The sequence below is a fragment of the Elgaria multicarinata genome, chromosome 8, assembly GCF_023053635.1.
Source record: "Elgaria multicarinata webbii isolate HBS135686 ecotype San Diego chromosome 8, rElgMul1.1.pri, whole genome shotgun sequence".
In the NCBI taxonomy this organism is placed as follows: Eukaryota; Metazoa; Chordata; class Lepidosauria; order Squamata; family Anguidae; genus Elgaria; species Elgaria multicarinata.
In genome coordinates this window covers 2,431,751-2,447,260 of record NC_086178.1, presented here as the reverse complement: position 1 = coordinate 2,447,260, position 15,510 = coordinate 2,431,751, and the positions used below count along the sequence as shown (strand labels likewise).

The following is a 15,510-nucleotide window of genomic DNA, read 5'->3' as shown; positions in this document are numbered from 1 at the left end:
CAGGTGTGGAATGGGATTCCCTTTCCCATGTATCTTGGAGAAGTTCAAACACTCCCACCCACTAGGACCAGAGGGCAGAACCACATGGCCCTGTGCTTGATTATTCCCTGTTTCCTAATTTCTGTGCCTACAGGAGGGAGGGGAAACTGAGATACATTCACACATTCAAAACATTTTTTTCAAGCAGACCTTTCTTCAAGAATTTTGAACATTTGGCCTCCAGTGCTACGCTGGTATCTTCAGTTGACTTGGTATAGAAATATATACAAAAGGACTGGGTGATGGGTACGGCAGACGCGGCCACGCACAATGGCCCAAACACTTTAAGAGAATAAACAGAGGAAAAAGTGGACACATTTTGGGTGGCCGTCACTTTTTTACTCCCAGTGAAGGGAGATATACATATTTTCCCTACACCTGGTTGCTATCTTGCCATCCCATTTTGGGTATCTACATGTTTGCGGCTGGACTTCCTTATCAGATGGAAAGGCAAGGAAGAACTGCCCGTCCAGGAACAGAAATGGTTATACATATATATCTATTTTATAAATATACACGTCGATTTTATGGGAAGGAGAGAAGCGTGCCAAAGCTGTACGCTTTGCTCCCGGAAGGACAGTGGTAAAGCGATGTCCCTTTGGGTTCTTCAATGCCAAGGTCGTTTCTCCAACTCCTTCCCGTATTATACATAATCTTTCCCAGCTGACGGGGCGCTCTTTGGGTACGGCCGAGTTGATGGGTAGGAGGTTTCTCTTCGGGGACAAGAACAGCAAAGGAAGGCCCCGCCCAAGAGGGTCAGGGACGCGGCTGCCCAACCGACGAAGAGCGCTTGTCCAAATTCATATCTGGAAGAAAGGGGAGAGGGCAAAACCATTAATAATGAATCGCAGCAGCTAATCATTAAAGTAACTAATAACAATTGCTACCAATTCATTGCATTTAATTTCCGCAACAAAACAAAGGTCATCTGTTCGCTTTGGAAACACTTCTGGATGACAGGTGGTTTTATAGTTTCAAAAATGGGGTGTGGGTGCAACATTTCCCCCTTTCTTGCTATCAGCAGCAACCCTCCAGGCCAAGCTCTGTAATCATGACATATGTGTCATTTGCATGTCTGGAGACCCCCTGGCACTCAGAACATGCCGATATTCTGACTTCATCATTGTCACTATTTTTTTCTCCCTCCCTCCCCCACCCCTCACCTTTAACATCTTGCTTGGAGATCTTTTCACTCTCTCTCCTGTCTCGCTATCCCACACTGCTACTGATATTTCAACTAGTTCAAAATATGGCAGCCAGGCTGGTCACCGGTACACCTAAGGGTGACCACATTACACCAGTCTTAAAATCCCTTCCCTGGCTGCCAATTACAGAATCATAGAATAGCAGAGTTGGAAGGGGCCTAAAAGGCCATCGAGTTTCCGGGCAAAGTATAAAGTGTTGGTTATCACCTTTAAAGCCCTACAGGGTTTGGGTCCAGGCTACCTACAGGATCACCTTCTACCATACAATCATCCCCGCACACTCAGGTCCTTTGGGAAGAATTTACTCCAGCCAACAAAAACAAGGCTGACAACTATTTCCCAGAGGACCTTTTCTTCTGCCGCTCCCAGGTTGTGGAATAGCATGCCGGGAGAGATTCATCAACTTAACAGTCCTCCAGAATTTAAGGAAGCCAGAAAGACTGATCTCCTCCAGCAGGCCTACCCAGTTGAATTTTAAGATGCCTTTTTAATAATGTGCTGCTTTTAATAATGTATTATAGAATCATAGAATCATAGAAAAGCAGAGTTGGAAGGGGCCTACAAGGCCATCGAGTCCAACCCCCTGCTGAGTGCAGGAATCCACCCTAAAGCATCCCTGACAGAGGGTTGTCCAGCTGCCTCTTGAAGGCCTCTAGTGTGGGAGAGCCCACAACCTTCCTAGATAACTGGTTCCATTGTCGCACTGCTCGAACAGTCAGGAAATGTATACCCATGTGCACCCAAGTGTTAGTGGGGCAGTGAATCTGCACCAGGATTCTGTCAGAACCAGTCAGAACTCTAAAGGAATCTATTCACACCTTGGGCAGCTCCTTTGGGGTTCTGACTGGTTCATAGAATCATAGAATAGCAGAGTTGGAAGGGGCCTACGAGGCCATCAAGGCAAACCCCCTGCTCAATGCAGAAATCCACCCTAAAGCATCCCTGACAGAGGGCTGTCCAGCTGCTAGTGTGGGAGAGCCCACAACCTCACCAGGCAACTGATTCCATTGTTGTACTGCTCTAACAGTCAGGAAGTTTTTCTGATATTCGTTTTAAATGTTTAATTAGTTATATGTATTTGTGTTGTACCCCACCTTGATCCAGAGGGAGAGGCAGGTAACTGTTGTTGTTGTTGTTGTTGTTGTTGTTATCTCAAAACATTGCGTATTTAGGGTAATAAAGGTATTACAACAATATACATATTGGAATTTAGGTGTCTGGTTATTCCTGTCAATCAACTGTTAAAATTAATACAGATGTAGCATTTACAAAGGCTTTAATGTGGGACAAAGGTTTAATTGATATGGAAGTTCCTCCCAGCTGACAAAACTCAGCTAACCCATTTTTCTAGGGGGCTGTCTGCACATGGGGAAAGCCCCACAGTGGCTGTGGATCTGCGCCCCATCGGTTAGACAACGTAGGGACAGGTTCACAGCTACCATGGGGCTTCCCTGCAGTGCTGCGTCTTGAAAAAGTCGGGGATTTACCCTGACTTTTTCCAAGGGATCAATGTCAACATGGCGCTTCTGCCATGTAATGTTGCTCCGCTGCCAATCTGGGTCCAACCTGGGGGTGGAGTCTGGTGGGAGCCACCAGCCCTTGGTTGCCTCCCACCAGGAAGGGGGCAGGGGTGGCTCTGGGACCCACAAGCCCCACTCTCCCTCCTCGGCGTCAGGACTGTCCGACACCACCTTGCGAGAAAGTGCGGGATTGAGGAGGGAGGCGGTGCCAACCCAACACTGTGAAGACTCCAGTCTCTTTCTTCCCATTCCACTGTGGGTATCTCCATGTTTGTGGTGATGGCCAGTCTCCTAGGTTTCCAGGAGAATTAGCTTCATTTTTTTTTAGACTGCTATCTCACATAAAAATGTAAAACTAAGGGCATATTCCACTGATGCTGTCCCCATATATGTTTCTCCATTCAAATTTCTCCCTGTTTTTGGAGCTTCCAACCAAATTATCTGGTCTTTTATTGAAATGGCACTGATGTGTTTGGAATCTGCTGTTCTTCTTGTTTTTGGGTGGTGGTGGTTTTGACATCTGGACTTCATCCAGGTTCTGTTCGTGCAGATTGCCGCAGTTTTCGGTATGTACCTTTCGTTCGTTTGCTTCCTTACAAGTCGCCAGTGCAAATGGTCTTTGGTTAAGTCACAGTGCAAAAAGGAATGCTTGTGCAATTATGAGATTAGACGAAGATCTCTTTTGTTGATGCGCACGTGCTGTTGCACACATTGGTCAGGGGGATGATGCAGAGTGATAAGGGTTGCGCACTGCAGATCTGCCTACTCCAAAACTAGTGTTAGAATTTCTCCAAGTTAAGCAGAAGGCAGCCAGAACAGGATGGAGGCCATAGCCATTACATATGACAGGGATGAGATAGAGAAGGCAATTCAACGGAATGGGGGCTCACTCAGGAGAACCTCCCGGTAGATCGCTCTCTGAAATATCAGAAACTGCAAGAGCAAGGCAGTATGAATAACTCTCTGTTCAATATTCTAGTGCCGTACTACAAGTTTCATTTCCATTCAGTTTCTACCAGCCCTTTGGTGAAGGTAAAAGCAATCTCTGTCTGATGCCACTGGTTGAACCATTCGTAGAGACAGATGCATGACAACCAACCAGCCAGCCAGCCAGGTGTGGCAACACAGACTATGGCCATAGCTAGACCTAAGGTTTATCCCTGGACCGTCCAGGGGTCAAACCTGTTCATCTAGGTGACACACAGGGGATCCAGTGCTCAGGCAGGGGCGAACCCTGGGTGATCCCAGGATAAACCTAAGGTCTAGCTGTGGCCTCTGTTTCCATCTTGCAGTTTGTACCTGCTTTGCTGGCAAGAGGGTGACAAAAATTCAGTAGCCGATGCTCACATGCTTCTCGGTTTGCAAAAGGGTGTATTTAAGTATGTGGGTGGGTGGGGGTTAATCTCTTTGAATTCTTCTGAGATGGATCCCAAGAGGACCAGAATCCAGAGGTGTTGCGAGGCCCCAGCTCCAAACCTCTTTCCTGAGGCCCAGAATCTATTTGCCTGAGTATCCATTGGTGCCAGTGGAAAAAAGGTTTTTGCTTTCACCACCCCTCACGCTTAGTTGCTTGGAGGTGGTAATTTCCAAGAGGGATTGCAGCTCTCCCTACATGATGAAACACCTCTCAAAAAAATCTTTTCATGCTTTGCAATTGCTTTGGGATCATAGAATTATAGAAGAGCAGAGTTGGAAGGGGCCTACAAGGCCATCGAGTCCAACCCCCTGCTCAATGCAGGAATCCACCCTAAAGCATCCCTGACAGATGGTTGTCCAGCTGCCTCTTGAAGGCCTCTTGAAAGCTGGTTGAGTTTTATATTGTATTTTATATTATGGTTTTATACTGTTGTTTTATACTTTGAATGGTTTTAATTTTTGTGAACCGCCCAGAGAGCTCCGGCTATTGGGCAGTATAGAAATGTAATAAATAAATAAATAAATAAATAAATAGCGTGGGAGAGCCCACAACCTCCCTAGGTAACTGGTTCCATTGTAGTACTGCTCTAACAGTCAGGAAGTTTTTCCTGATGTCCAGCTGGAATCTGGCTTCCTTTAACTTGAGCCCGTTATTCCGTGTCCTGCACTCTGGGAGGATCGAGAAGAGATCCTGGCCCTCCTCTGTGTGACAACATTTTAAGTATTTGAAGAGTGCTCTCATGTCTCCCCTCAATCTTCTCTTCTCCAGGCTAAACATGCCCAATTCTTTCAGTCACGGAATAACGGGCTCAAGTTAAAAGAAGCCAGATTCCAGCTGGATATCAGGAAAAACTTCCTGACTCTTAGAACAGTACGACAAGGGAATCAGTTACCTAGGGAGGTTGTGGGCTCTCCCACACTAGAGGCCTTCAAGAGGCAGCTGGACAACCATCTGACAGGGATGCTTTAGTGTGGATTCCTGCATTGAGCAGGGGGTTGGACTCGATGGCCTTGTAGGCCCATGGGCATGGGCCAAAATCTTTTCTGTGCCAGAATCTATCATCATCCTTCAGTGCCTCTGCAAGCATCCCAGCACACGTCCTGATCTTGCAATGCAACTTGTATGACTTAAAAGGCAGGTAGTATGATTCTGTCGCAAGACACGTTCAGCCATGTAGGACAAAAGCTTGGGAAACTCTTCTTATAGTACTAGCCCAACTCCAGTCTTAAAGCCAAAGGGGAAATCCTTCTAGTATCAGAATCAAAATCAGTTACTGTTTAACAGGCAAGCTGCGTGCTGCTGAGTTACACAATTATCTTTGATTGATTGATTGATTGATTGATTTGATTTGTTTTGATTTGATACATGAAGGCAAATACGACTTGATAGGTATGACTGAAATTTGGTGGGATGACTTCCATGACTGGAATATAGCAATTGAAGAATATAACTTGTGTTTAGAGGAGGGCAATGAGGATGATCAGGGGTCTGGAAACAAAGCTCTATGAAGGGAGACTGAAAGAACTGGGCATGTTTAGCCTGGAGAAGAGAAGATTGAGGGGAGACATGAGAGCACTCTTCAAATACTTCAAAGGTTGTCACACAGAGGAGGGCCAGGATCTCTTCTCGATCCTCCCAGAGTGCAGGACATGGAATAACAGGCTCAAGTTAAAGGAAGCCAGATTCCAGCTGGACATCAGAAAAAACTTCCTGACTGTTAGAGCAGTACGCCAATGGAACCAGTTACCTAGGGAGGTTGTGGGCTCTCCCACACTCGAGGCCTTCAAGAGGCAGCTGGACAACCATCTGTCAGGGATGCTTTAAGGTGGAGTCCTACATTGAGCTGGGGGTTGAACTCGATGGCCTTATAGGCCCATTCCAACTCTGCTATTCTACGATTCTATGATTTATAAAGCAGTGGTGCTCAAATTAGCTATCAAGTCTCTTCTGTGGAATGGATGTTCAAAAGGAGCACCAGGGTGGAGGAAGGAAGGTAGAGATACATCGAACACTTAACTGGGTTATAGGTAAGCCATATTGGTACCATTTCAACTGCTCAAAGGCTCCCAGGAAACAAAGTATTCAAAGTAGTGAAAAAGAAGAAGAGGAAGAGGAAGAAAGGAAAGAAAAGTCATTCCCTTTCAAAACAGAAAAGGACCATAACTCAGAGCACATGGGTTTGCATGCAGAAGATGCCAGGTTCTGTCTCTGACAGCAACTCCATATAGATCTAGGAAAACTCCCATCTGAAACCCTGGAGGGTCACTGCCAATCAGAAGAGAAGTTTACAAGGCCAGTCTGGCTCAGGATGGGGCTGCTCCACAGAATCAAAACCCAGTAAGTAAATCACTTTTTTATAGGCACGAGTGTTTTCTTCATATCTCTATCAAAAGTTTAGAATAAATCTATTTTGTGTACTGCCTCTCCTCCAAGAATATAATCATGCTCAGTACTGACAGGTAAATAATGCAATAAATAAATAATAATTTTTAACCTCAGATAGTCAAGGTTTCCCCCTAGTAAACGGCCCACCCAAATCTTTGGTTCTGGGCCATGTTTGTGGAATTTTCAGTAGCAGGGATGTTCCAGGTCCAAAACAAAGTATTAACAAATCCAGTACACGCTCCCAAATTTCCTGTTTCCCCCTAAAAATCCAGAAATTTCTGGAGATTTTATACATGTGGTCCAGGGGGCAACTTTTTGTCTCATGGATTCTGGAACTCCACATCCCCTTTCAGTCCTGTACTGTTGCATAAAAGCACCATTTACCTGGTGTTGACTGGTGTGTAAGGGTTGAAGAAGTCCTGAGCGACACGGTGTCCATACCAAGATGAGGCCACCAAGGCAGCGAACCCTGTAGTTGAAGAGATGAAGGGATATAAGCGAGTCAACAGGGCAGACTTCAAAGTAGGGGTCCAGATCCCACAGACATGAGTGAAGTGGTGGGACTTGGAATCTGGGTCACCTTGTATCTGAATACAGCAGTATAACACTGAGTAAGGATCTCTCCTACTCAACAGGAGCCCTACGAGGTGTGGACATGAATTCTGTTGGACGCAGGACTGAGACAAGATGTCTCTCCCCTCCCCACAATTTGCAGCTCTACATGTAGTGTTTCCAAATGGGAGTTGTTGTGGGAACTGGTTCTTCTTGCTTTCAGAGTTTGCTCAGTGGTGGGGGCCGGGGGGCGGCTTCTTTCTCCCTTTCTTTTACCTTTTAAATGGCCTCTTCCTCTGTTTTCTCCATCCCATGTTTAAATCTAAAGCGCTGGCAGTTGAAGAAAGAGGCCAGAGGTGTGTTTCTCTTCCCAGTCCCCAACCCAGTCCTTGCAGAAAGTCAGAGCAAATTTCCTTTCACACATGAGTATGTTCCCTTTGCTGAGGGGAGCGGAGAGTAAAGGGGACAGATCCTTTGGAGTTTGCATATCATAATTGGACCCGCCGGTGAGGAGGGAAAGTAGGGGAAAGTTTGCCAAGCCAACTTTTTGGCTTCTGCCTGTGAGGGTCATCTTCCACTTATCTAGACCAGCATTCTCCAACCGGATGCACTCCAGATGTGTTGGACTGCATCTCCCATAATCCCTGGGCATGCTGACTAGGGATGGTAGAAGTTGTGGCCGGGCACATCTGGAGATTGCCAGCTCGAAGGAGGCTGGCCTAGACTTTGCATCACAAGCCAACTCCTCTTCTCTTTTCATAGGGTCATAGAATCATAGAATAGCAGAGTTGGAAGGGGCCTACAAGGCCATCGAGTCCAACCCCCTGCTCAATGCAGGAATCCACCCTAAAGCATCCCTGACAGAGGGTTGTCCAGCTGCCTCTTGAATGCCTCTAGTGTGGGAGAGCTCACAACTTCCCTAGGTAACTGATTCCACCGTCGCACTGCTCTAACAGGAAGTTTTTCCTGATGTCCAGCTGGAATCTGGCTTCCTTTAACTTGAGCCCGTTATTCCGTGTCCTGCACTCTGGGAGGATCGAGAAGAGATCCTGGCCCTCCTCTGTGTGACAACCTTTCAAGCATTTGAAGAGTGCTCTCATGTCTCCCCTCCATCTTCTCTTCTCCAGGCTAAACATGTCCAGTTCTTTCAGTCTCTCTAACTGGGCTTGTTTCCTGATGACGCCACTATTTAATACTTTCATGCCTGGCCTACCTTCCACCTTGGAACTCAAGGGGTAGCCCTATCATGCTTGAGATTCACAGGCAATCCCCCAGGAGTTCAGACCATCGCCTGGGACCTTCCTTTTGATCAGCCCCCAAGGCTGCCAAAGGTCTGGCCTCCTATGACCCCACTTGTTAGGTGTCAACGTCTGGGTCAGTGGCACATACTGGCCCTGTGGCCACTTGTAGCTGTCCCCTATCTTTCCATCCTCCTCATCCAGGTCCCCACAAGAAAACAAAAATTTCCAGGTTCCAGCAGGCCTGGTAGATATAGTTCCCCCCCTCCACCGCACAAAAGAGAAAAGGAGATGCTCTTAACCTGAGACAAGGAAGATGATGCCTCCGAAGACGGCCATCCTCATCTTCTTGACCTCGTCATCCTCCATGCATTTCATGCATTTCATTCCGATCATGGCAACGAAGCAGCCAATGAGGCCCAAGAGGATGCTGATCACCATCAAGGCCCGGGTGGCCTGCAGGGTTCCTGAAAAAGAAGACATGGGACTGAGTCAGATCATTGAACCACTCAGCCCACCATTGTCTACGTGGCTGCCAGTAGCTGTCCAGGGTCTCAGGCGGAAAGAAAAGTAGCTTCTCTCATCTTCCGTCTGCTGGAAACTTTTAACCAGAGATGTGCAGGATCGAACCTGTAATCTTCTGTGCATAAAGTCTGTGCTTGACTACTAAGGCACACAGTCCTAGAAGAATGATTGTATTTCCCTGTCCTTAAAGCAAATGAGCCAGGAGATACTCTACATGGGAGAGGGCCTTCTCGGTGGCTGCTCCGGTGCTCTGGAACTCTCTTCCCGGGGAAGCTAGGCTGGCTCCCTCCTTGATGGGCTTTCGGAAGCAGGCTAAAACTGTTGTTGTTGTTATTATTATTATTATTATTATTATTATTATTATTATTTATATAGCACCATCAATGTACATGGTGCTGTACAGAGTAAAACAGTAAATAGCAAGACTCTGCCGCATAGGCTTACAATCTAATAAAATCCTAGTAAAACAATAAGGAGGGGAAGAGAATGCAAACAGGCACAGGGTAGGGTAAGCAGGCACAGGGTAGGGTAAAGCTAACAGTATAAAGTCCGCACAACATCAAGTTTTAAAAGCTTTAGGAAAAAGAAAAGTTTTTAGTTGAGCTTTAAAAGCTGCGATTGAACTTGTAGTTCTCAAATTGTTCCAGCAGGCCTTTGGAGAATAATCTAGCCCTCCATCTATGTCAAGGTCTTATAATTTTGTTGTGTATTTTAAACGTTTATGGTTTTGTCGTCCCCCCCTCAAATGTATGTTTTAAACTTTGAAGGCCGCCTTGAGGCCCAGCATTGGGCAAAAGGCGGAATACTAATACTAATACTAATACTAATAATAATAATACATCAGCCTTCCCTGACTTGGCTCCCTGCAGGTGTGCTGGACTGCAATTCCCATCAACCCCAGTAGGATGGGGAAGGCTGCCCTGCAAGTTTTTATTTTATTATTTACTTATTTGAAATATTTCTTAGCTGCCTTTAAGGTCAGGAGACCTATTACAATACAATACCATATAATAAAAACCAGTAACAGCCGTAGGACAGGAAAAAATTAATAAAAACGACAAAGAACAGCAGTAAAACATCTGGCCAATTCGGCACTAAAAACCTACAACACAACTGCAGGACAATCCAGTAAAGCATAATCACGGGAAGATGGAGCCCTGATGGCCACCCATTCCAGAGGCATCAGGGCCACTGGGGAAAACGCCCTCTTGAAGAACTGAGGCTTCTCATTAGGACTCATTAGGACACACACACACCCCGATCGGCTTCGGATCCCGATCCGCAACTTCCGGATCGGGTCCGCTCTGCTCCGTGCCGATTCGCCAGTGGTCCGCTTCGCTGCGGAGCTCCGGATCCAAATTGTAGTTCCGCAGCGGCGGTGCGGGCAGCACCAGGTAAGGCCCCCCTCCCTCCTCCCCCCTTACTTGCATCCATCCACTGTCCAGCAGCAGCTTCAACTGAGCCCGAGGACTTCCAGTTTGAGTCCTCAGGCTCAGTTGAAGCTGCTGCTGGACCGCAGATGGATGCAGGTAAGACTCTTCTCCCCTGCCCCCTTACCTGGCTCCGCCGCCGTTGCCGCATGGGCAGTGGTGACAGGGCCAGGTAACCCCCCCTTGCGCACACCACTTACCTGGTTCGGCCCCACAGCTCAACCCGGAACTGTAAGGCCTACACTTCCAGGTTGAGCTGTGGGCTCTAGTGAAGCTGGCGACGGGCCGCGACGGACCAGGTAAGACCCCCCCTTCCCCCTGCCTCCTTACCTGGCTCTGCTGCCATGGCCGCACAGGTGGTGGCAGCACCAGGTAAGGCCCCCTTACCTTTTTTTTGGAGCTCTGGATCGAGGCGAAGGGTCCGCCTTCATCTCGATCCGCTCCTCTGCCCCCCGATCCTCTTCGCCTCCACCTTAAAGGGAGGAGAAGCACCCCGATCCGCTTCTGTTTCTCTGACCCGAAGAGAAGCGGAGCACAGCCCTACTCATCTATACATATAAACGCTTAGGTATGTTTCCATAAAGGCTTCAGCTGATACAGGTTGCTAAGCAACAGTAACAACGTGTAATGCCCGACTCCTCCGGGCTTTCCAAGGTAACACTACCCCCCTTTCTGCCTCCTTGCTCCCCCGCCCCCCACAAAGGGGGCAGTGCCATGGTTCGGAGCATGAGCGAGGCACGGCCGGGGCCCTTGGTGGCCAGGTGGGAGGCCTGCTGCGAGCCGAGGCCCCGGCCTAATCTCATGCGAGCTGGGTGGGCGGCCCAAGGCTAACAGGAACCCCGGGGAGAGGGGGACACCTGCTCCCCCTCCCCCAACCTCCCTGCCTCCCAGCTCTTCCAGACGGCGCTGTATCGGTGGCCTCCAAGCAGCCCCTGCCCCCACGATGATATTTAATTAATAAACTTTAAGATATCCTACAACGGCGTCTGTTACTCTGGGTACAGCTAGTGTTAAGGAGTAATCCGAACTCTGGGACTGTTCACACCACCCTTATTCACCAGGTATAGTCACCACTATATCTTTCCCTCTCAGAGGATCTTAGCGTGGGGAACTAAATGCTGAGATCTGTGTACAGGTCCTGATTCACTCCTAGGAAGGAGATTTTTGAGCGCTGGGCTGTGGCAGGGCCTGGTGATTCATCATGGCAGCCCAAGTCAAAGCATCCAGGAAACTGGGTCACCCACCCCATGGAGCAAGAGTTTCCTATCTCCTGCTATAGTTAGGGATGAACTCATTGGCACTGTCACCAATGGCACCTTTTGGGAGGTGTCTCCTTGGTGTGCCTAGCTAGTAGGACTACTTAGCATTTATGTCATGTTTTCGGATGATGTTTGCTGTAATCCTTATAACAATGCTTAGGTAGGTCATTGTTGATTTATTTGTTTTACTGAGAACTTTTCTACCCTGCCTTTTGGTCCAGTGGCTTGCAAGGTAAACAAATACAATTTTAAAAATAACGATTTTAAAAAGGGAATAGTGCCCAGTTATTAAGATATCTGACAGCTAGGAAAAATAAAATATGGGCTCAGAGATGTCTATCAGTTGTTGAAAACCACCCAGGGAGCTTTGGCTACTGGATGGTATAGAAGGAGGAGGAGGAGGAGGAGGAGGAGGAGGAGGAGGAGGAGGAGGAGGAAGAAAGAAAGAAAGAAAGAAAGAAAGAAAGAAAGAAAGAAAGAAAGGTGTGAAGGCACATGCAGGCAGAGGTCTAACACTGAAAGAGAATGATTTATTATACAGCTGTTCTGAGTTTTCCTGTGTCTCAGTTTCTCCTTCTTTAAAATGGGAAGAAGATTGTTATAAAGTTGACCTTTCAATGATGAGTGAATTTACTTGGCATATGTCCAATGATTCACAGCCTACAGCTGGCTTCTGATACTCACTACCCTGGGAAGCGGCCCCATTGAACTCAGTGGGAATTACTATACATGTATGAGTAGACATGTATAGAATTGTGATGTTGTGATATGCCAGGATGGTTACCCACCCAGAGCCTAAGGGTTAGGAAGCGGTATACAGCTCAATAAATCACCACTCACTTATATAAGGCCTGTTTTAATAGCTAGCCATTTTGCAAGAAACTCTGGGGATAAGTATCTGTTAAAATGCAACTCCCTTTTCACATAATTATGACATAGTTAGGACATGGGTGCTCTTGAATCAGACACCAAAGTCTTGAGAAAGAAAAATCCCTCTGACTCCGGAATGCTGAATCAACGGGTGAAGTAAATGAGAAGGGGAAAGGTGAGGTGCAGGCTCTCAGAAGTAAATGACACCATCGTCACCTCTTTGCTTAAAGACATTCTTGGGGCTTTGAGTAATACCTGCTGCCTTGGACTGTCCCTGTATTGAGAAATACAATTCATATCCTACAGTATTGTCATCCTTCCGTATCAGATCAAACATGAGCGCCATGGATGGATTTGGTTCTTATCTTCTTCAGCTGAAAATTGCAGTGGGAAAAATGGCCATGGGACTTTCACTATAATCACAAGAGTCTCACTGTGGCCTAGGAGGCCAGGGTCTAGGCAGGGGGTGGACTGCAGACCATTGGTGGACCACTAGCCAGTTTCTGGTGGATCAACTTGTAGTACCTGCTAGTTGCTGGAATTCTAAACTTGATGGATCACATGGCCCAATCCAGCAAAGCATATATTCCAAAGCTATATTCTTAAGCAAGAATGCAAGTTTAAGATTGCTTAAAACAGATTAGATATACTCTTAGAATCATAGAATCATAGAATAGCAGAGTTGGAAGGGGCCTACAAGGCCATCGAGTCCAACCCCCTGCTCAATGCAGGAATCCACCCTAAAGCATCCCTGACAGAGGGTTGTCCAGCTGCCTCTTGAAGGCCTCTAGTGTGGGAGAGCCCGTTATTTCGTGTCCTGCACTCTGGGAGGAGTCTTCAAAGGTTGTGAGCACGTACTCCTGCTTTTACATGTAAATCATGAATGGGCCACAGTGACTCCAATAAGCACCTTTGCTTTCGTGGGTACATGGACCAATTTGGGAACACTGATGGATATGGATGGCTAAGTTGCTGGGGTGGGGACATGGGTGAGAGGGTGCTGTTGCACTGTGTCCTGCTTGTGGGTCCCTTGTCAACAGCTGCTTGGCCACTGTGTGAACACAGTGCTGGACTAGATAGACCCTTGGTCTGATCAAGCACGGATCTTCTTATGCTCTTATGAAGTGCAATGTAGCATTGCGAGGTGGGTAGTTGCTGATCAAAGAATGAACAAATAAGAACTCCCTGTGGCAGAAAGGGGCACCCTTCTCCCAACTAATGCATCCAGAAATGTCCGTAACCTTACTGCAATTCTTTCTGCTCCCTTGATATTCAGAAATTCCACAGACCTACCTAGGGAGGTTGTGGGCTCTCCCACCCTAGAGGCCTTCAAGAGGCAGCTGGAGAACCCTCTGTCAGGGATGCTTTAGGGTGGATTCCTGCATTGAGCAGGGGGTTGGACTCGATGGCCTTGTAGGCCCCTTCCAACTCTGCTACTCTATGATTCTCTATGAATTGTTGTGTGAATCTCAAAGTGCTTAAGAACATTGGAAACTGCCTTCTACTGAATCGGATCCTGCTTGGTCCCATGTAGCCCAGTATTGTTGACACGGACTGGCAGCAGGAATGGCTTTCCAGGATTTCAGGCCGGCTTACTTGGAGATGCTGGGTACTGAAACAGCATCCCAGGGAACCTTCTGCATGCTAAGCATGTGCTCTACCACTGTGCCATGGCCCCTCACTAATCTACTGACAAAACTACTTTGAATGAAATGAATCAATAAACTCATTCAAAAGGTGTGCACCTTTGTTTTAAACCAACAAGCAAACGGGATGACAAATGGCACCATCCAGGACAGAGCTGCGATACCAACTATCTAGCCAGGAGATGGAATGGGAGGCAGCTGTCAGGGGCCCAATGGGGACCTGGCATCTCTCCCAGATGATGGTCGCTACCCTGCTGTCCAGAGCGGCTGCAGCGACGTGCACCTTGCAGCTCAAGAAGGCAAGCGGCGGGGATGGAGGATGGAGGATGGAGGCCATTTGCTGTGAGGCAGAAGCTGCTGCTGGCTGGAAAGGAAATCATAGAATCATAGAGTAGCAGAGTTGGAAGGGGCCTACAAGGCCATCGAGTCCAACCCCCTGCTCAATGCAGGAATCCACCCTAAAGCATCCCTGACAGATGGTTGTCCAGCTGCCTCTTGAAGGCCTCTAGTGTGGGAGAGCCCACAACCTCCCTAGGTAACTGATTTCATTGTTGTACTGCTCTAACAGTCAGGAAGTTTTTCCTGATGTCCAGCCGGAATCTGACGTCCTTTAACTTGAGACCGTTATTCCGTGTCCTGCACTCTGGGAGGATCGAGAAGAGATCCTGGCCCTCCTCTGTGTGACAACCTTTTAAGTATTTGAAGAGTGCTCTCATGTCTCCCCTCCATCTTCTCTTCTCCAGGCTAAACATGCCCAGTTCTTTCAGTCTCTTTTCAGAGGGCTTTGTTTCCAGACCCCTGATCATCCTGGTTTCCCTCCTCTGAACACGCTCCAGCTTGTCTATGTCCTTCTTGAATTGTAGAGCCCAGAACTGGATGCAATACTCTAGATGAGACCTAACCAGGGCCGAATAGAGAGGAACCAGTACCTCACGTGATTTGGAAGCTATACTTCTATTAATGCAGCCCAAAATAGCATTTGCCTTTCTTGCAGCCATATCGCACTGTTGGCTCATTTTCAACTTGTGATCTATCATGAGAAGAAGCTGTCTTGGAGGCATCCAGACACAATCTAGGTTTCTAGTTTGTGCTTTCCAGATGAGAGAGCCTTGCCATTGGGTTTATGGTGTTACTGGTCTCTGTGGAGTTTTTTGAGAAAACCAGCTACAGCTACAAAGCGGGCTCCCTCAGCTGTCCCTTCAGGCAGTGGTGACACCTGGGCCCACAGAGATTTGGAGCCAGCTGGGCTCTACACGCCAACTTATTGCCCAGTGTGGAGTTAAAACATGACTTGAAGCTTCACTATTTTTTTGCATTTCCCTCCCAGTGCCACCTGCCCATAATGCAAGCTGGTTTCTTATCTTTGAAATTAAGTTTGTCACACAGAGGAGGGCCAGGATCTCTTCTCGATCCTCCCAGAGTGC

General features: G+C 47.5%; 1 protein-coding gene across 1 annotated transcript in view; it reads right to left on the bottom strand.

The window, feature by feature from the left end:
* Positions 1–293: 293 nt before the first annotated feature.
* The window catches only part of CLDN1 (claudin 1), a 32,282-nt gene continuing 17,065 nt past the window's right edge, over positions 294–15,510 (bottom strand). The window contains exons 2-4 of the mRNA XM_063131409.1: positions 8,664–8,823; positions 6,951–7,040; positions 294–845 (exon numbers count right to left, since the gene is read on the bottom strand). Of these exons, the coding sequence (XP_062987479.1) occupies positions 683–845; positions 6,951–7,040; positions 8,664–8,823 (413 nt within the window). The 3' untranslated portion in view covers positions 294–682. The remainder of the gene's footprint in view (positions 846–6,950; positions 7,041–8,663; positions 8,824–15,510) is intronic.